This window comes from Sminthopsis crassicaudata, chromosome 4, assembly GCF_048593235.1.
Source record: "Sminthopsis crassicaudata isolate SCR6 chromosome 4, ASM4859323v1, whole genome shotgun sequence".
Lineage (NCBI taxonomy): Eukaryota > Metazoa > Chordata > Mammalia > Dasyuromorphia > Dasyuridae > Sminthopsis > Sminthopsis crassicaudata.
In genome coordinates, this window is record NC_133620.1 from 282,736,627 (window position 1) to 282,759,691 (window position 23,065).

At 32.4% G+C, this 23,065-nt stretch overlaps 1 protein-coding gene across 1 annotated transcript in view; it reads right to left on the minus strand.

Annotated features, from left to right (window-relative positions):
* Positions 1–23,065, minus strand: part of DNAH8 (dynein axonemal heavy chain 8) — a 408,086-nt gene that overhangs the window by 280,226 nt on the left and 104,795 nt on the right. Inside the window, exons 18-22 of the mRNA XM_074311023.1 lie at positions 21,309–21,496; positions 16,150–16,230; positions 14,564–14,680; positions 12,698–12,817; positions 11,819–11,954 (exon numbers count right to left, since the gene is read on the minus strand). Of these exons, the coding sequence (XP_074167124.1) occupies positions 11,819–11,954; positions 12,698–12,817; positions 14,564–14,680; positions 16,150–16,230; positions 21,309–21,496 (642 nt within the window). The remainder of the gene's footprint in view (positions 1–11,818; positions 11,955–12,697; positions 12,818–14,563; positions 14,681–16,149; positions 16,231–21,308; positions 21,497–23,065) is intronic.

A 23,065-nucleotide genomic window follows, 5' to 3' on the forward strand; every position in this document is an offset into this window, starting at 1 on the left:
ATGGGCTGGCAGAAGATTCAACATAAAATAGAGAATATGTAAGTGGAGCTGTAGAAGACAGATATTCAGGGCTTATCTCATAGTGATCAGTGAAGCTAGATAGGATGACCAAATGAGAGTATACATTAAAAATGGCCATTAGATGGCATATATATATATGTATACATATATGTGTATAAATATATACATATATATATATGTCAGGAGAGCTCTTCTGTGTTTGGAGGAAGAACAATTATGAGAATTCAACTTTTTTAGAAATTTGTCTTGAGGAAATCATTAAGGCAAAAATATTTACTAGGCATTTATTTGTGCAGAAATAAGAGACTTAAAAATGGGACTATCAGAGATGAAGCCAAGATGGTAGAATCAAGAAATAATCAGTTGAGCTATTCCAAATTACCTTCCAAACAATTAAAATAATGCCTCAAATCAAATATAAAAATTTTAAATAATGTTTTCCAGTTCAAGACAACTTGGGAGGTGTCAACTGGAAAGATGTTTCACTAGATGTTTCTAGTGAAGGGTCAGACTTCAAGCACAGCAAAGACTTCAAGTGCAGACTAAGCCAAGGCATAGGCCTAGGAGGCAGGTGCATTGGTAGCAGCTTTAGGCATTTTCAGTCCACAGATAGTGAGGGAGGGGATGATTGGACAATAGATCAGAAGGAGATTACAAGGGACCTTTTTTTTGGCACCAGGTTCAAAATCTGTTCCAAATTACAGTTCCAGGTCACAGTCCCAGGGCCAAAAGGAGAGAGAGCATTTGCAGATGTAGGGGAGCAGTAAACCTGGTTGTGGTTCCAGGACAAAGAAGAATATATAGTTGCTCATGGGCAAATAAAATGGGGAACACTAGAAGCCATGACAGCAGAAGAGCAGGGACCTGGTCATAGTCATAGGTCCTGCAGGAGTAAAGACCAGAGTACAAGCCAAAATGATCACATTTAGGGGCAGCTAGGTGGCACAGTGGATAGAGCACCAACCTTGAATTCAGGAGGACCCGAGTTCAAATCTGATCTCAGACACTTAACACTTCCTAGCTGTGTGACCCTGGGCAAGTCACTTAACCCCAGCCTCAGAAAAATAAAAAAATAAAAAAACAAGAATGCAAAAATGAACACATTTATCCTTAGATCAAATTACCTTGGAAGCATCAACAATCTACAGACCCAGGGGCAGCTAGGTGGCGCAGTGGATAGAGCACCAGCCTTGAATTCTGGAGGACCCGAGTTCAAATCTGATCTCAGACTCTTAACACTTCCTAGCTGTGTGACCCTGGGCAAGTCACTTAACCCCAGCCTTTAAAAAAAAAAAAAAAACAAAAAAAAACAATCTACAGACCCCTAGAGCTAACTCTGAAGAGAACAGTAAAAAAGTCCTAAAGCTTGGGACAGTAACCTGTGTACCCTGGGAGCATAACACAACTTTAATATAAAAGTTAAAAGTCATGAAATAGACTAGAAAAAAATCAGAAAAAAACAACTAACAAGAACCTGATCACAGTAATACATTATCGTGACAGGGAAGATTAAGACAAGACATAAATGCTTCGTCATTCTTCTGTCCTTCATTCTCAAAGACTACAGTGAAAAAGAATATGTATATTCCTATATACCAGAAGGCACTGGTATAAGGTGAAGTAGAAAGAATGACATAAAATAGAATTTAGAGATGAGAAAGATGAGTACACTGGATGCAGAAGTAAGGGAGCAGTAGAATGGTGTAAATTTTTACATGAAGAAATGCAAAAGGCCTATTATAGTGGAGAAAAAGAAGGGCAGGTGATGAGCATCACTGGAACCTTACTCTCATATGTATTTACTCAAAGAAGGAATAATATACACAATTAGTTAAATATAGAGATCAATATTATCTGACAGGAAAGTAGAATGAAAGGAGATTAAGTGGGGTGAGAGAGGTACGTGGGACTTACAGAAGTGAGAGCAGCTTAGGAAAAGTGGTAGACAGAAGCAAAACACTGGTGAGGAAGGAAAGAGAGAAAGAGGAAAAACAGGAGGAAGATTATGGAGAGAAATACACAGGCAGTAATTATAACCATGAATGTTAATGGAATGAACTCTCCTGTAAAATGGAAACAGATAACAGAGTAGAGCAACAAACAGAAAACTACAATATACTGTTTACAAGGGGCAGAGAGACACACACAGAGCAAAGGTAAGGGGCTAGAGCAGAATCTCTTATGCTTTCCTGGAGTTAAAAAGAAAAAAAAAAAAAAAAAGAATGAGGGCTGGCAATCCTATTCTCAGATGGAGTAAAAGCAAAAATCAACCGAATTAAATGAGATAAGAAAGGAAACCTCATCTTGCTAAAAGGTACAATAGACAATGAAGCAATATCAATACTAAACAGCATTTGAATTCATAAAGAAATAAATTAAAGAAGAAATAAACAGCAAAACTATACTAGTGAGGAACCTCAACTCCTCTCAAAATTCAGTAAGCCTAATCAAAAAATAAGCAAGGAAAAAACTAAGAAGGTAAATAGCTTATCAGAAAACTTATACATGACAGACCTGTGGAGAAAACCGAAGGGAACGAACAGTAATGTACCTTTTTTTCTCAGCATCACATGACACAAAAATACACCATGCTATAAGGCATAAAAACCTCTAAATCGAATGCAGAAGAGCAGAAATACTAAATGTATTCTTTTCAAATCACAATGTAATAAAAATTACATTCAACAAAGGACAATAAAAAGATAAAATTAAAAATCAACTGGAAACTAAATAATCTAATCCTAAAGAATCAAGAAAAAACAAACAAACAAAAAAACATAGAAACAATTCCAATATAGAGAATGACAACAATGACATTACATACCAAACCCAAAGCAGTATCTAGGGGAAAATGTATTTCTCTAAATTCTTATATCAATAAAATGGGGGAAAAAAACATCAAAAATTTGAGTGTGCACCTAAGAAAACTTGAAGAATAACAAATTTAAAATCTCCAATTGAGCATCAAATTAGAAATCCTGAAAATAAAAGATGAGGTTAATAAAACTAAAAGTTTAGAAATCCAGGAACAAGTTTTATGAAAAAAAAACCAACAAAACAGATTAATTTTTAAATTGGTTAATTTTTTAAAAAGAGAGAAGAAAACCAAATATCCAGTAACAAAAATTTTAAAAGGGTGAAATCACTACCAATGAATAAATTAAAGCAATTATATAGGAACTATTTTATCAAATTACATGTCAACAAATCTGATGATCTCAGTAAAATTAATAAATATTTATGAAAATGTAAATTACACAGATGAACACATCAGAAAGTAGAAAGCGTAAGCAACCCTAATTTAGAAAAAGAAAGGGAACAGGCCATTAATGAACTCCCTAGGAAAAAATTCCCAGGTATAGATGGATTCAAGTGTGAATTCTACCAAACATTTAAAGAGCATTTAATTACAATACTATGTAAACTATTTGGAAATATAGGTGAAGGAGTCTTACCAAATTCCTTTTGTGACCCAATTATGATACTAATACCTAAACCAGGAAGAGCTAAAACAGAGAAAAAAAAAAAATTACAGACCAATTTCCCTAATGAATATTTACGCAAAAATTTTGAACAAATACTAGCAAGGCAATTACAGTAATATATCACAAGGATCATATTCTATGACAAGGTGGGATTTATACCAGCAATATAGGATTGGTTCAATATTAGAACAAAATTAACATAATTTATCATATCAATAAGAAAACCACAGAATTTAGATGATTATCTCAATAGATGTTGAAAAATTGACAAAATTTTGTTTGTTTGTTTGACAAAATACAGCACCCATTCCTATTTAAACACTAGAGAGACTAAAAATAAAGGGAGAATCCCTTAAAATGTCAAGCAGTATCTATCTAAAAGCATTAACAAACATTATCTATAATGGAGATAATCTAGAAGCTGTCCCAATAAAATCAGGGGGTAATTCAAGGATGTTCACCATTACTCAATACAATACTGGATATATTAGCTAAAAGAGAAGAAAAAGAAATGGAAATATTTAGAATAGGCCAGTTTTCTCAAATATATAAAGAGGATTACTGTTATGGGCTAGAACTCTGAACTTGAAACAAAGGATTCTTACAAGGTACTAAGTCAATGGTATTGATAAAGACAATAGTTATCTAATTTAGCATAGTTCAGTATGATTGATTTAATCCTATAAGGAGATGTTATGGGCCAGAACTTGAAACAAGGTACTAAGTGGAACTGAAGAGACATTGGTTAAATTTAGTTTAGCATTGATTTAATCCTACAACAAATAATGGTTTCCTAGTGATATAATATACTCAGCGCATAGCATATAAACTAGAACACTAGAGACTGAGATAGATTCATTCCATTTTCCACCTTTGATGTGGCTGGAGGCTGAAGCACAAGTACTTGGAAGTTGGGGAGATTCAGAAGCCAGAGAAGGCAGGCGGGAGCTCAAGCTCTCAGAACCAAGGAGATAGATAGGCCTCCAGAAAAACTAGCCATGCCCTAAGTGAAGGAGACAAGACTTTGAAGGAGACAATGACAGATTTGGACTTTAACCCCTGGCTACTTATGTGGTGATTACTGAATTGAAAGGAAGGCTGCTCCCAGAGACCCCAAGAAAACCTCAAAAGAGAACATTACATTTTAGAGAGAATATTAGTCATGCTCCAATTGATAAATGTTCAATGGATATGAACAGGCAGTTTTCAGAAGAAGAAATTAGTCATAAGTCATTAGTCATAAGTCAATAGTCATAAGAAAAAGATGCTCTAAATCACTTTTGATCAGAGAAATCCAACTAAAAACAACTCTGAGATACTATCTAACATCTATCAACATTAGACAAGATGACAAAATAGGAAAGTGATAAATTTTGGAGATGTGGGAAAATTGACACTAATGAACTGTTAACATAGTTGTTAACTGATCCAACCATTCTGGAAAGAAATTTGATACTATGTCCAAAGGGCAATCCTACCTTTGATCCACCAATACCACTACTAGGTCTGGATCCCCAAGAGATCATAGAAAGAGGAAAAGATATATGTGTGCAAAAATATTCATAGTAGCTTTTTTTGTGGAAACTGAGGGAATGCCCGTTAATTGGGGAATAACTAGACAAGCTATGGTGTATGAATGTGTAGAATACTATTGTGCAGTTAGAAATGATTAACAGATTTTAGAAAAAATTTTAAATGAATGTATGTAAACATAAATAAGCAGAACCAGGAAAACATTGTACACAGTATCATCAGAATGGTGTAATGAACTATTATGACTGACTCAGCTCTTCCCAGCAAATCTGATCCAAGACAAGTACAAAACACTCACAAAGGAAAATGTTATCTATAACCAAGTAAAGAACTGATAGTCTCAGAACAATAAAAGTATATTTTTCCATTTAGTCTTTCTTGTGAATTTTTTATTTTAATATGTTTCTTCTGCACAAACTTTGACTAAAATGGAAATATGTTGATAGCATGATTATACACATATCCACACACACACACACATAATACACACAAACTGTATCCAACTACTTACCACCTTCAAGAAAAAGAGAGGATGGAAGGTGTTAGAATCCTTACCAGGTACAAAATCAGTACTTAACAATTCTCTAGCTCAGAGTTCACACCTTCAAACCTTTAAAGGTATTTACACCTTTAAAAGGAGTTTGCTCACTGGTTGTAAGGAGTTCCCACAAGCCCATGGAGTATCCACAAGCCCATTCTCTGGGAGGATATAAGGAGCCAGGATTTAGGAAGGAGGAGTCATTCAAGATTCTACTGTGGTGCTGGCTGGGGACTCTTGGACAAGAGCAGATTCACAAGTCTAAAAGAAAAGCCTGCTCATGGACTTTTGGGAGATTTATAATTGGGATTGAATTCTGGGAAACCCACAATCCCACACTCTTGGAGGCAGAGTCTGATTCATTCCCACGTCTACCTTTGTGCTGGCTGGAGGCTTTGGATTCAGAGGGAGCTAGAGACTGAAGCTGGCTGGAGACATTCTGACAGGAAAAGATTCAAGACTTTGAAGGACACAATATAGGATCCTGACTTTTAACTCCTGGCTGCATTTTGGGATTATTGAACTGGAACTAAAGCCAAGGCTGCCTCTTCAGAAACTCCCAAGAGATCTGCCCCCAAAGAACGATCTAAAATCTAGAGATAACAGAACTTTACAATAGGGGAGGGGGTAAAATTTGGTATTCAAAATCTTGTAAAAATGAATATTCAAAATCTTCTTAGCATATTACTCGGGAAAAATAGGATACTATTAACAAACTGAATAAGGGAGACAGAGGAAAAATTGGGAAAATAAATAAGAGTGATGCAAGAAATTTATGAAAATAGTCATCAGTTGGTAAAAAAAAATAGGGGCACAAAAATACTGAAGAAAGTAATATTAAAAAAAAAAAAGAATTGGCTAAATATTTTTTTAAAAGTACAAAATTCCAATGATGAGAAGAATGTCTTAAAATTACCTTTGGCCAAATGGTAAATTTTACTGAAAAAAAGAACTCAGCAAGTTGACTAGAAGAAAAAAAGGGGTTCAAAAATTCTTTGAAGAAAAGAATTCATTAAAAATTTAAACCGTGCAAGCAGAGGATATTGATTCCTTGAAACACCAAGAAACAATTTTTTAAAAATCCAAAAGAATAAAAAACTTTAAGAAAATGTAAAATATTTCATTAGAAAATATCTAAAAATAATGACCATAAAAAGAACCTAGGCATTATCTTTCAAGCAATTTTATTATTTAGTTGTAAGTGTAAAATATAAATTGTATAAAATGTAAGTATAAAATATAAATTGAAAGCATTTACTGATCACTTCCTAAAAGGGATCCCAAAATGAAAATCCCCAGAAATATTGTAGCTAAATTCTAGAGCTCCTCAGTCAAGGAGAAAATATCACAAGCACCCAGAAAGAAACAAATCTAATATTTTGGAACCACAGTGAGAATAGCATGTTGAGGATTAGTAGCTTCCATATTAAAAGATCAGAAGGTATATTCTAGAAGGCAAAGGAGCTAAGATTACAACCAATGTAAACAGACATTCAATAGAGAACTTTCAGGCATTCCTGATTAAAAAACAAACAAACAATAGAGCTAGATCTAACCTTCAAAAAACTCACAAGAGAATAATAAAAAGGTAAGCATGAAAGAGAAATCATAAGGGAATTAATAAGGTCAAACTTTAATATTCCTATATGGGAAGATGATAGATATGACTATTAAGAAATCTATCAATATTAGGGCAGTTAGGAGTATATTTAGATAATAGGACATGGATATGAGTCAATTATGTTGAAATGATCTCCAAAAAAATAAAATGAAAGGGTGAGAAAGGAAAAAAGAAGAGGAAAATCGGGGGAAATGATTTCACATAAAAGAAGCATGAAAAGAAATGTTTAGAATGGAAGAGGAAATGATGGGTAAGATGGAGAACAAATCTTAAACCTTACATTCATCAAAATTGGCTCAAATGGGAAATAATGATATAGAAACCCTATAGGAAAATAGTAACAGGATAAAAAGAGAAGGAAGCTAACAGAAGAGAGGAAGATTAAAGGAGACAGTAATCCAAAGCCCCCCAAAAAAATTTTTTTTTGAGGAAAGGGTAAAAAGAGAGAGAAGATAACAGGAAATGAAGAAAATTACATAATTAATAATCACAATTGTGAAAGTAAAAGGATTTAATCCACCCTTAAAATGAAACCAGAAAGGAGAATGAATTAAAACTCAGAATCTATTATGTTGTTTCCAAGAAACACATTTGAAATACAAAATCATGCAGAGTGAAAATAAGGGGACAGAACAGACAGACTCTATTATGCTTCATCGTGAACTCAGACAAAGAAAAAGTAAAAACAAACCCAATTTAATAAGATAAGCAGGGAAATTACATTTTGTTCAAAGGTACTATAAGAAATGCAGTAATATCAGTAAAAAATATATATGCATGAAATGGATAAACGTCCAATTTTTATAGGAAAAGTTAATTATAGGAAGAAACAGACTGTAAAACTAATAATTTATTTAAAGAGAATGACAACAATGAGACAACATATCAAAATTTATAAGATCTAGGTAAAACAATGCCTAAAGGAAAATGTATATATCTAAATGCTTACATCAATACAATACAGAAAAATAGATAAATGAATTGGGCATGCAATTAAAAAAGAAAAACTAGAAAAAGAATACATTAAAAATCCCCAATAAAATACAAAATTGGAAATCCTAAAAATCAAAGGAGAGATTAATTTTTAAAACTAATGAAAACACTAAATAAATAAAAGTAGGAGTTAGTTTATATAACATACTTAATATGTATAGGAATGCCTGCCATCTAGGGGAGGAGGTAGAGGGAAGGAGGAGAAAATTCAGAATAGAAGGGAGTACAAGGGATAATGTTGTAAAAAATTACCTATGCATATGTACTGTCAAAAAATGTTATAATTATAAAATTAATAAAAAAATTTTTTAAAAAGCAGTTTTATAAAAAATTCCAATAAACCATTGGTTAATTTGATTTTTAAAAAGCCAAATTAACAATATCAAAAATGAAATTAACAAAAAAGAAATTAAAGCAATTTATCAGAAGTCATATTACTCAAGTATATGTCAATAAATCTTAAAACCTCAGTGAAATACATAAATATTTACAAAATATAAATGGCCCAAATTATCAAAAGAGAAAATAGAATATTATCTTAGAAAAAGAAATTGAAAAGTCATAAATAAACTCCTTAAGAAAAAATCCCTATGACAAGATAGATTTACAAATGGATTCTACTAAACCTTTAAAGAACAATTCATTCCAATACCATTTAAACTATGTAGAAAAGTGGGCAAAGAAGTTTTACCAAATTTCTTTGACACTTCAAATATAGCACTGATACCTAAACTAGATAGAGTAAAAACAGAGAAAGAAAATTATAGGCCAATCTCCCTAATGAATATTGACGCAAAAATTTAAATAAAACACTAGCAAAGAGATTGCAGAATTATATCATAAAAATCAGATACATAAAGTCAGATCTAAACAAGGGGAAAAATATTAATTAATTGTTCATAGGTAGGTAGGCCAAGTCAAAATAATAAAAATGCCAATTCTATATAAATTAATTTACTTATTCAGTGCTATACCAATCACACTACCAAAAAATCATTTTGTGGAGCTAGAAAAAACAGAAACAAAATTCATCTGGAATAACGAAAAGACAAGAACATAAAGAAAATCAATGAAAAAAATGTGAAAAAGATGGTTCAGCCTCACCAGACCTCAAATTGTATTACCAAGCAGTACTCATCAAAACAATTTGGTACTGGCTAACAGAGTGGTGGATCAGTGGAACAGATTAAGTACATAATATGTAGGAATAAATGACCAAAGAACCAAACATCCAACCTTTAAGACAAGAACTCACTATTTGACAAAAAATTGCTGGGAAAACTAAAGAGTTATTTGGCAATACTAGATATAGCCCAAAATCTCACACCGTATACTGAGACAAAGTTGAAATGAGTACATGGTTTGGATATAAAATTAGATATGCAAATTAGAGGAACAAAGAATATTTTACCTGTCAGATTTATTAATAAGAGAAGAATTTTTTTTTATATTTTTTATTATAGCTTTTTATTTACAAGATATATGCATGGGTAATTTTTTAGCATTGACAATTGCAAAACCTTTTGGAAGTTCCAACTTTTCCCCTCCTTCTCCCTATCCCCTCCCCCAGATGGCAGGTTGCCAATACATGTTAAATATGTTAAAGTATAAGTTAAATACAATATATGTATACATGTCCATATAGTTATTTTGGTGTACAAAAAGAATCGGACCTTGAAATAATATACAATTAGCCTATGAAGGAAATCAAAAATGCAAGCAGACAAAAATAGAGGGACTGGGAATTCTATGTAGGGAATTCTATGTAGTGGTTCATAGTCATCTCCCAGAGTTCTTTCGCTGGGTGTAGCTGGTTCAACTTATTACTGCTCTATTGGAGCCGATTTGGTTCTTCTCATTGTTTAAGAGAGCCACCTCCATCAGAATTGATCATCATATAGTATTGTTGTTCAAGTATATAATGATCTCCTGGTCCTGCTCATTTCACTCAGCATCAGTTCATGTAAGTCTCTCCATAGGTCTTTCTGAAATCATCCTGATGGTCATTTCTTACAGAACAATAATATTTCATAATATTAATATACCACAATTTATACAGCCATTTTCTAGTTGATAGGCATCCACTCAAGTTTCCAGTTTCTGGCCACTACAAAGAGGGCTGCCACAAACATTCTTGCACATACAGGTCCCTTTCCCTTCTTTAAGATCTCATTGGGATATAAGCCCAGTAGTAACACTGCTGGATCAGTTTGATAACTTTTTGAGCACAGTTCCAAATCGCTCTCCAGAATGGCTGGATGTGTACACAATTCCACCAACAATGTATCAGTGTCCCAGTTTTCCCACATTCCGCATTATCTTTCCCTATCATTTTAGCCAATCTGACAGGTATATAGTAGTATGTCAGAGTTGTTTTAATTTGCATTTCTCTGATTAATAATGACTTGGAGCATAAGAGAAGAATTATGACCAATCAAGAAACAGAGAACATTATAGGATATAAGATGGTTAATTCTGTTTACATCAAATTAAAAGACTGTACAAAGAAAATCAATACAGCCAAGATTAGAAACAAAGCAGAAAACTGGAGAGAAAATTTCATTTTAGTGTTTGATAAAGACTTAATTTCCCAAATACATATAGAACTGAGTTAAATCTATTAGAAAAGAAAATATTTCCTAATTGATAAATGGTCAAAGGATATTAACAAGCAGTTTGCAAAAGAATCAAAACTCTGGATAGTCATATGAAAAAAATGCTCTAAATCACTCATGATTAGAGAAATGAAAATTGAAACAACTTTAAAATATCCATCTATCAGATTAGCTTATATGACAGAAAAGGAAAATGACAAATATTGGGAGGGCTCATGAAAAAATTGGGCCACTAATGCACTGTTAGAGAACAATTTGGGACTATATCCCCAAACTATTAAACAGTGTATAGTCTTTGATCCAATACAAGGCCTATATCCCAAAGAAATCGAAGAAAAGTAAACTAATCTATAGGTACAAAAAACATTTAATAGCACATTTGAAAATTGAGAAGATGCTAATCAATTAGGGAATGGCTGAACAAGTTGTGGTGGATGATTGTGATGAATACTATTATGCTATATAAGAAATGAATGATAAGTAGGATGTTTTCACAAAAACCTGGAAAGACTGACATGAAATGATGCAAAGTGAAATGAGCAGAACTAGAAAAACATTGTGCACAGTCTCATCAAAATTGTATTATGATCAACTGTGAATGACTTAGTTATTCTCAGTAATACAATGATCCAAGAGAATTTCAAAGAACTATGAGGGAAAAAATGCTATACACCTCCAGATAAAAGAATAGAAGCAGATTGAAGCTTACTTTTTAAAGTTTATTTTTCTTAGGTTTATTTGTTGTTTTTTTGTTGTTTTGGTTGTTTTTTTTTTTTTTTTTTTTTTTTTTGGTCTACATTTTCTTTTGCGAAATGGCTATTGTGGAAATATTTTGCATAATTACACAAAAAAGTATCAAAAATGGTACTTATCCTTAGAGAGTTTACAATTTTATGAGATTTATAGCTTTCAAACTAAAATAGGATTAGCAAATTGTTAAATCGTAAAGGAAAAATGATACAAAAATCTCAATTCCCAGAATTTCTCTTTCTTACCATTAGAGATTAATTACCTGTTACTGGCTTTGAAATTTTCTTAGTATCTGTAACTTCATAAATTGACTCAAATATTGACAGAAGTTCAAGGACAGCTTTTTCCACATGTCCACTCTTATGGTTCAATATGTCAGCCCATTCCTTCGTATAATGCTATTAAATAATGAAATATATTTTTATTTATTCATATGTGTGAATGTGATATACTTGCTACAAAATCATAATTTATACTTCTTTTTAAATACTACTAATAATTAACATTTATGTAGCTCTTTTTATTTTAATAACTAACTTCTAATTTACTTAATTGCAATTATTTCTATTGGAGAGAAAAGTAGTGGAACTTTTTCATATTGTCAGACCATTAAAAAATTTCCAATCAAAGTCATAACTGTCAACTCTTCTAGCAGTTCTCTAGCCCTCAGAGGAACAAAAGGGAAGTGTTTTGTCTTCTTTATTCAGAATCACATCAACACACATTAGAAGAAAAAATGTTGCAAAGAAAACAAAGAGGAAATTAAAAATACAATAAGATATTAAGATAATTTTGTTTTTTCTAACAAAAAGATAAAAATTTTGGAAATAAATTGAAATGGCTGGTCAAAAGAGGTGAAAAAGGAAGTAAATGAAATGTGAGAAACACTGGATAATTTAATGAAGTGCAAAGGGAAGTACAAGAGAATGAGACATATTCTTGTTACCTTCCCATCCAATTTCACAAACATTTGTGAAGAGGCTGTTGTATACTAAGTATTTTGCCAGGCATTGAAGATATAAAGAAAGCAGTTTCAGCCAATTTCACACTCAAAATTTGGATTGCAAGTTTATATTTTTGCCTTCTAAAGTTACATTCATTTAATATGATTTACAATGTGTTGTGTAAGAAAGATACCTACCTCATTGAGGGTTAACATATCTTCTACTTTGGTTGCACCACCTTCTGGCAGAGAAATTAATACTGTTTTTGCTATATCCTTTAGAACTGCATCAATATGCATTTCACACAAGTCATTGACCTATTAAAAAGGGAGGGATCTCATTAATAAAACACTTTTGGCTTCTTTAGTACTATTTTTTAATGTTCAGATTATAACTTAATGTAGAAATTCACGGGAAATACATTATAGTAGTATATCACCAAAGAAGCTACAAAGTAGAGTAAAAAGCAGAAACACATTTAACCCCACTTTATTACTATCATGGTAGAAATGAATGTGTGACCCATATATGACCCATTATCATATGGGTCATCCTATTTTTTAAACCTTGTCTCCTGCTATTTTTCATTTCTAACAAAAGTTCCACCTGTTCTCTTTAGATATTTATTGCTTACATATTCATACACCAAAATTATAGCATGGGATAAGGCTATAATGAGATTTTACTAGTATTATTTTGGTAACACAGAATTGCTATTTCATAGGACTTAGAGCAATGAGGAATCTTTAGAAATAATGGTCAATCAACCTCATTTTACATGTAAGAAAACAGGACAAAAGGACTGAAATAATTTAACTCCAACCTACACAAGTTAACCGTGGAAAATGTGGCCTAGGGAATAGAGGACTGACCTTGAAATCAAGAAGCCTAAGGCCTCTGATACATACATACTGTGATATATACTGGCTGTGAAGCCATGAGCAAGTTTTGTAAGTGCCCCTGGATAGCACTTGGGAGACCATAATGCATGTGAAGGGAAAGGGAAAGGTGTTATGCTAAGCACTTAACAATATTATCTGACTTGATTCTCACAATCTTGAGAGGCAAATACTATCCCTATCCCCATTTTACCACTGAGGCAAACAAAAGCTGAGTGATTTGTCCAGAGTAACACAGTTATTAAATGTCTAAGCCAAATATGAAATAAAATCTTCAGTCTCAGTCCTTCAGAGCTAAGTTTCTGTTTCAGACGAAATATAGGAGTTTCTATTCTAGGAGTTCCCACACTGACTGAAATCATAGCTAGGATTTTAAATATAATGTACATCTGGTGTTTTTTTCCATTATATTCAATATTAATTTAAAAGCACTATCATAATCCCTTTACATTTTTAATGATTTGTTTCTAGTTCCTCTAAGACAAAAAAATTGAGGTAGATTTCATGAAAGAGATGGAATTTTGCAAGGTACATGAAAGAGCACAGTAGATAAGAGTAATAGGCCTGGACTGAGTCTTCCTGAGTTCAAATCGAGCCTTAAATATTTACTAGCTGTGTGATCTTCAGCAATTCCCTTATTTCTATTTGCTTCAATTTCTTCATCTATAAAATGAGCTAGAGAAGGAAATGACAAATCACTCCAGTATCTTTGCCAAGAAAACCTCAAATGGTGTCATGAAGAGTGGGACACAACTGAAAACACTAAATAACAAAAAGTAAAAGTAGGGGGGAAAGATTTGTAAGTTGGGCATTATTTCAGACAACAATTTGAGATAATGTTTGGTGATGGCAGTTAGAAATAAGAAAAAATATGTAACCAATAAAAGAAATTAAAATTGCTAATGAAATTATTTTTATGTGAATCTTATTTTATACATTAAATACCTCTAAATTTGAGGAAATGATCAACAAAAAAATCTAAATCTTATAAATATCCAGCACAACAAAAGATGAAATATATGAAAAATATTTAAAATTTAGTGAGATTCACTTTCAGATGAAAATCTTATCCTTTAAGCAGATTTGATAAATTTATAAAACATAATATTCTAAATCAAGTATACAATATTAGAAATATTTATTTATCTATCATCAGGAACCTACCTTTTTTAAAAGTTGATTAAACATATTCATAACTGAATCCACTTCTTGAAAGAAACTGTCTAATGTTAGAGATGACCATGTCAATATTGTTAATCCCTGTCTCAATACAGATTCTACCTATAAATATTAAAAATAAAACATTCCATTATTCATACATCTGTATTTATGCAAAATACATTGTCTTTCTTTGTAAAACTAAATATATTCTGGAAATGACCCATTTTACAATTCCATAGTGAGAGAAGAAGTTACTTAAAAAGTCTCAGAGGGAAGATCATGTTAGATCAAATAAGATACTTTCTGGAGAAGGCAAGTTTCAAATTTGGTTTTAAGGAGATTCTGCTAGGGAAAAAAGGACAGAAGACATTTTCAGGAATAGGAAACCCTTAATAAATAGAGCAAGGGATGGACTTGACTAAAGCAGAAATCATAGAGCGTGAGACATGGCTTTAAAAGTAGGGTAGCATCAAACAATGGAGAGCCTTGAAAGCTAGGGAAGACAGTTTGAATTTTATGGAATTGAGAGAGTTGGTGCCATTTAACTCTTGGCAGAACCCCGTGCCAAATCAATCATGGCGCAGACAGTGATTCTAATTTAGGCAGTTAACTAATCATCATAAGGAAGTAGGAGAGAATTCAGTTGCAGGCACATGAGGAAAGAATAATTCCTTTCCTTTCCTTCTCTTAAAATACCATTCACCTCATATCTCACAGGCTGAACCTAAGGCTAAAGAATGATAACTTTTGTTATTTGCTTCCCTCATGCCCAACTCTTCCAGAAGCTTTCCAAAATGTACTATCTTGACCCTGCTTCAACCAACTGGTCTTCTTCCTGGTACCCTACCTCACCCACTTTATATCACTTCCTTACTTAAGAGACTCGGGTGTCCAGTTCTTACCATTCATAACCTAGGTCTCTTAAGAAGCTAAACTTCTAAGAAGTTACATAAAATAAAGAAGGCAGTTGTAAAAGAACAATATACACAATGGTTACTAGAATATAAATAAAGGATAACAATAAGGCAACACAATTCAGGTTGGATACAATAGACAAAGTTGGGATCCAGCTATTGAAGCACATTTCCTTTCTGTAAATAATGGATAAATAATGATACACTGAAAAATAATAAAATGAAAAATAATGGATAAACTATAAATAATGGATAAACTGTCAGTCATAATTGCTATTAAGTGATATTGTGTAAACCCTGTGGAGAGGGGTGATATCTTTGCATATTTTTCTGGAAATATTTGTGGTGTCAAAAACTATCAATATTAATAAATATGCACAAAAATCTTCCATTTTACTGATGATCACTTTTTTGGTATTTCCTGGTTATCTCTCACTACTTTCTTTAACTGATCATTGGTACATATATAAGTATATATGTTTATATCTAAATATATACTATATTGGATTTTTAATGTTCCATGATATTTAGGATTGTAATGTCTTCCAATATAGTATGCATATAGTTATTTTATACATTGTAGGGCACTACAAATAGGCTATAAAGAACACTGAACTATTGTCAACAATATAAGGATGTTTATATGTGTTTTAGTATACTTTCAAGATAACCAACCTTTTTCATTTTGGGTGCCATCAAATTAACAAATACAGTAGGTACTTCCTGGCATAGCTCATCATAATAATGCAGAAGACCCTATTAAGAGTTAAAATGACAAATTTTATATCAATTTATTAATTGTATTTTGATTTTCTTTACAAATATTTATTTTATGTATAACTTTCTTATAAAAATATAATAAGAATATAAAACTTCTTACAAACCAGTTCTTACTAATGAGCATAGATTAAGTTTCTATGAAGAGTAACTAATTTCATGCTAGTTCAGCAATAAGAGATGAAAAAGAGATTAAAGGAATTAGAGTAGGTAATGAGGAAACCAAATTATCACTCTTTGCAGATGATATGATGGTATACTTAGAGAATCCTAAAGAATCAAGTAAAAAACTATTAGAAGTAATCCACAACTTAACAAAGTTGCAGAATACAAAATAAATCCACATAAATCATCAGCATTTTTATACACCACTAACAAAATCCAACAGCCAAGAGATACAAAGAGAAATTCCATTTAAAATAACTGTCGATGGAAATCTATCTGCCAAAGGAAAATCAAGAACTATATAAGCAAAACTACAAAACACTTTCTACACAAAGTCAGATATAAACAATTGGAAAAATATTAAATGCTCTTGGATATGCCGAGCAAATATAATAAAGAAGACAATATTACCTAAACTGACCTATTTATTTAGTGCTATAACAATCAGACTCCCAAGAAACTGTTTTAATGAACTAGGAAAAATAACAACAAAAAAAAAAATGGAAGAACAAAAGGTCAAGAATTTCAATGAAAAAATGAAAAAAAAAAAAAATCAAATGAAGGTGGTCCAGTTGTACCTGATCTAAAACTATATTATAAAGCAGTGGTCACCAAAACCATTTGGTATTGGCTAAGAAATAGATTAGTTGATCAGTAGAATAGGTTAGGTTTACAGGACAAAATAGACAATAACTATAGCAATCTAGTGTTTGACAAACCTAAAGACTCCAACTTTTGGAATAAAAATTCACTATTTGAAGAATAACTAATTTCAGCTAGCTTGCTTATCTAATCATTTGAAGGGTTGTTTGATTTTTACATAAGTTATAGGGATTATTACAATTAAGACAGTATATGACAGTGAAATCAATCACAATAAAGTACCAGATTCAATATAACTTGAAAAGAGTCCCTGATGGTATAGCAACTGATGACTGAGATTCAACCTGAATGACGATATGGCTTCTAGAAGACTTACACAAATATCATAAGAATAATAACTATTATCTGCAAGAGAAAAAGCCATGGGAAGTATTGGTAAGTCTGTTATTTGATGGATTATTTGGAGGCAATGTTTTGGAAAATGCACTGGATTCAGAAGACCTGGATTCAGGCCCTTCCTCCTCCATGTGACCATATAATCTTTCTGGGTCTCAGTCTTTTCATTTCTAATGTGAATGGCAATGACTCTGTTCCCCACAGTTTTATGACAAAAGCATCTTACAGACTATAACTGCTCAATTTTTGGAAAACCTTCTACCTGCAAAGCTAATTCATGCTATGTATGGAGCCTATGCAGGGAAATAAAGCAGGGACATAATGAGGAAGAAGAGAAGATGATGAGTATTTACTAATGTTATTTTAGGTTATATCCAGGAACTGTGCTAAGGGATTTTAAAAATATTACCTCATCTGATGTTCACAACTATCCCAGGAAATAAGTATTACTTGCTTTATTTATTTATTTATTTGTTTATTTATTTATTCATTTGTTTATTTGTTTTTATTTATTTATCTATCCATTTGTTTATTTATTTGTTTATTTATTTAATTATTTATTTATGTGCCCTGCCCAGAAAGATACAGCTAGTATCTTTCAACCTGATTTAAAATTTTCCCGACTACAAGAAACTCTGAATTTAGGTATGTGCCAATATCTTAATCAAGTATAACATTTAAACTGAAGAATATTTTAGATGTCATCTGGTTTCACTATTTTATTTTATAGATGAGCAAACTGAGGACCAGATTAATTGGCTCAATCTCACTCAGTAAATAAACAAAAGAGCCAGAATTTGAACCCATGTGAGGCAATCTGTATTCCTATCATGAAATTCTCCTAATTGGTGGCATCATGTCAGAATAAATTCTACACTATTTACACATCACTCCTCTAAATTCTGATTCTTATTAAAGTACAGATCTTGGGGAGCCAGGTAGTACAGTGAACAGAGCACCAGTCCTGGAGTTCAAATTCATCACACATCATTACCAACTCTGTGACCCAAGTAAGTTATTTAATCCTATTTTCCTTTGTTCTTTATTTATAGAAAGAGCTGGAAAAGATAATGGAAAACCACTCCATACCTTTGCCAAGAAAATCCCAAATGGGATTACAAAATGTTGCACATGGTTAAAACAACTCAACAACAACAAACATACAGATATAAGGATTACATATACATCTTTTACAACTGTTGTATCAGGGTATGCATACACATACACACAAATCTATTATGATTTGTGAAGTTTCATCTATATGATTAGATATTTGATTTTTCCCAGTGTTTCACTATGTAAATAGTATTGTTTGGAATATAGTTGTACAAGTTTCCCCCCCCCCATTTGCATTTATTTCTCTGGGATTGTAGTCTCAAAGCTGAAAATAATGGACTCAATGATTTAATTATAATTGTTATGCATTATTTTCTCTCTGGCTGTTTATCTATCTCTTTTTCTGCCCTCTATCTCCTGTATCCAAAGCCTTTTAGGGTCATCCCTCACACATGGGATACACTTCCTCCCCACTTCCTCCACAACCTTTTTTCCTTCAAAACATAGTTGAAGCACCAAGTATTCTGTAACTGGGCCTTTTCTGATAATCCCAATTATTAGTCTTTCTTCCAAACCCATCTTTGTATATAACTATTTTAAATTTATCTGAATTTTCCTCTTTGTGTTTATTCTGTATATATTTATATATGTTTGTTTTCTCCAAACAAAAATTAAGCTTCTTGAAATTCTTTTCAAAATAGGCTCAATAATTCTTAATCAAGAGCTGGAAAGGGCATTTGGCCAATTTGTTTTCATTACAATTTCATTTATTTTTAGTACTGATAATAAATATTAAAATTGTCAGGGAGTGGAAAATGAATTTAAGCTTAAAAAACACCCTCTACTGTTACCCTCTAGCATCTTTCTCAGAAGTACTGGTGAACTACTCTAAGAAAAACAGAAAATATTCAGTCAAAATTACCAGGTCTTAAATATCCTGTGAGTTTTTAGAAATTTCCATGAGCACTGCTGAGCACTCAACAATGATTTCTCCCAGATACATTCTATTCATAGCTTTGTCCTCTCCCCATCCTCACCCTTAGCCCAAGTAGTTCCTGGTCCAAGAGATCTCATAGTAAATGATAAATGGTTCTAGCTCATTCTTAATATGTCCCAAGGAGTTTTAGAATTAGAATTTAACAGCATCTACTCCAGAAATACCAAGTATAGAATAGAACTTCAGAAAGAAAGAAAATATAATAGAAAAAAAGTTAATGAACCCAAAGTCCTGGCAAAAGACCTTTCTGACGCCAAATAAAAATTCTTAAAATTCTTCACATTAAAAATGGCTGTTGGTACAATTTTATCAAATGTTAAAGAGTTGTGCCATAGCAATCATATTTAGTCAAATCGAATTTTTCCGTAACAAAATATTTATGGTGCATAATATTTTGTTTTTATTATAGCAACCCTCAAAGGTAGCCTACAAATCATGATTTCCTGAATTATTGTTTTTAATGTGATTCCCAAATTGTATTTTTCCTTTTTAAAGTTAACTTGTATTCTGTTCTTCTTTTTTTCTTTGGCAATGGACACATGAATCTGCCCTTGTGACAGAATTTCCAACATTCACTTCCAGTTTTGTTCCTTCCCTCCTCCAATGTTTCTAGTGATTTCTTTGAGGGCTTCTCAGAATTAATTTGTGTTGTTTACCCTGGTCACTTGGACATGAGGGTCACAAAGAGGAACTTTCCCTACTACTTTGTTAAAAGCTCCATATATTAGTCTTCCTTCCATTCCATACTGCCTTGAATAAACCTTGTCTCATCTATGGTTAACAGCTTTGTTAATCCACTGGCTTGCAGAAAAGCCAAAAGTTCCCTGTTGGGAAGCAAAGTAAATCAGACTCCGGTCAGGGAGATCATCATTGGGAGGCCTTCTAGATTGAATATGGATGCCCTTTATTTCAAAGTCATGGCTTGGCAGCATTTTGGCCTGTGTATAGAAAAACGAGTGATTTTTTTATATTTGTTCTGCTAATCAAAGAATCAGGAGAACCTTTTGAATTTTTGTGAATAGAGGCTACTGTTTGAATCTTTTTTTTCTGACATTTGTTTTTATAATTTTTAACTTTATAATTTATAACTTTATATAATTATATAATTTATAATTTTAACTCTCACTTTCCAAGTTTTTAATCATTTTTCCTCCCAAATAAGTAATCCACATAGCAATCTAGAATTGTACCCATGTATAATTTTCAAAAGAAGAACAGACTACATAATAATTAAAATTTTGATATGGTTGATTCCATCTCATTTAAATTTATTTTGGGGAAGTTGTGCCATAAGGTTTGAAAATCTTAATTATGTCTTTTTATTTTTTACCATGCATGAATTTAGCTTTACTTTTGATTTTTACTATTTTCACTGCTTATTCTCCTTATGTCTGCTTCCCTCTTTCTGGCTACCATCTTAGTTTTGCTCTGTGGTTCTGGATTTCATTACTTTCTCTTTATTCCACAACACAATATATAAAAGCCATTTTCCTATGAATTGAACATTTATATTTTGAAAATCTTTCCATTATTTATTTCACTGGCAACTTCCATTTCCAAAACTCTCTGTTCATCCCACTTTCCCCCTCTTTCTTCTTCCCTAAATTCAATCCCAATTTTATTCTTTCCCGTTTGTTGTTTTTACAAACCTATCAAGTTTTACCAATTTGCCCATACCCAATTTTGCCATAAAAAGAAAACAGACAACATAATTTCTCTTTGTAAATAAGCAGATAAAAGATAGAAACATATAATACTCTTATTTAGCTAAACCCAATACATGCTTTAAGAGAAAAATAATCTCTTTAAAAACTGTAAATAAAGATAATTTCTACATTACCTGAAGGTATAATTTATTTGCTTTCAAATTAGCTTCCAGTTTTAGCAGTTTTTTTGCTGCATCTGGTACTTCCAATTTCATCTTTATCATGCATTTAGTTTCTCGAATAACTTCCAAAATTTTGGGATCAAAATTAACCAACAATTTCCCAGTTTCTGGATGCCGTACAAAGAGTGTAGCTTGTAAAGCTGCAAATAAATTAAGATGTGTTAATTATGCTACATATTCTTCATTTTATCCTCACATGCTCTCCACTAAGCCATGTATAGGAGAAAACAGGCTCAGGTAGGCCTGGAAGCCTATTTAATCTCAGCACTTTCTTGTTTTTCTTTTTTGCAGCAGGGCAGGGAAGACTTTTATAAGATATACAATCAGTGTCAAAATGGATTATTTATGGTGTCAACTCCCTGGGGAAAAAACCAACAACAACAACAACAACAACAACAACAACAACAACAAAAAACAAGATGTTTCCTGGACCAATGTAATATGGAGAACTATTATACTCCTACAAAAAGATTTGGCATATTTTCCCAATTCAGTATAATTATGGAGAATGTTTCTCTAAAGAGGTTTATGTAAACAGTATGTCCAACTGTAGGTCACAGAATAAGCTTCAAATTCATTAAGAAATAATTAGTGAATAACAAACATCCTATGCAATGTAAACTTCTACAACATATGAACTGCATTCAGCAATCTATGTATAAGGATAATTTTAATAACTAATATGAAAAAACAGGGAAAAATATGATGCTTACTAAGATGACAAAGTAATGGCTATTCTAATAATGATCAATGAAAATGTTGGAGTTCTACAAGTGTTTAAAATGTTGTTTGAATGAATTCAGTATGTAAACCATCTCCAAAATAAGAAAAGTCACTAATTGAAATTTGCAAGCTCTCTTCAAGGGAGGAAAGCAGCATTGCAAAGCAAGACAAGAATATTTGTAAATGGTATTATTTGACATTATAAGATATGTAGATTTTGAGGTTATAGGAGGAGTCATGGGGAGCTCAGGAGATAGAAAGGATACTAGGGGATTAGGGAAATGGGAATTTGGAACTGGTAGCACTGAAAAGTTCTAGAAAATCTGTACAAAATATTGTCGTGGGTAGAAAAGATGATAACAAATGCTGGGAGGAAAGAGGCTTTATATGCTGAATTTCACTTTAATTACTGTTAAGACAAGAGTTTATTTCGTGGTGGTATGGTCCATTAACTTATGGATTCCCTGGGTATAGTATTTGCTTTTTATCGGATACCTTCATCACCCTAGTATGGATCGTCATCACCTCATGTCTGGTCTACTGCAGTAGCCTGCTGGTAAGTCTGGTGCCAATAAATTCAGCTTAAAGTACAGGGCTAATCATGTCAATCCCTATTCAAAGCCAGAAGAAACATGAGATATGCAAAATTAGAGATGTTACTTCAAATGTTTACATGAATTACTTGTGTCCAACCTGTGATAGAGCATTCCAAGTTCATATCGATGTGATTAGTCACACTCGGACACACGGTAATTCGACTCTAACAGAGTGATGTCATTTTCATCCTCTCTGAAAATGAAAGACAGTAACCAACCAACCATCTTCAGGATAAAACAAATGCTTTATCTGACATTCAATATTCTCCTGCTGCCTTTCCAGTCCAATTCCCAGCTACCTACTCTTAGAGGCAACAACCCCAGTGTCCTGATCTTCCAGCACCCTGCATCTGAAACACTGTCCTTCGCTCCCACTAACTCTGATCTGCC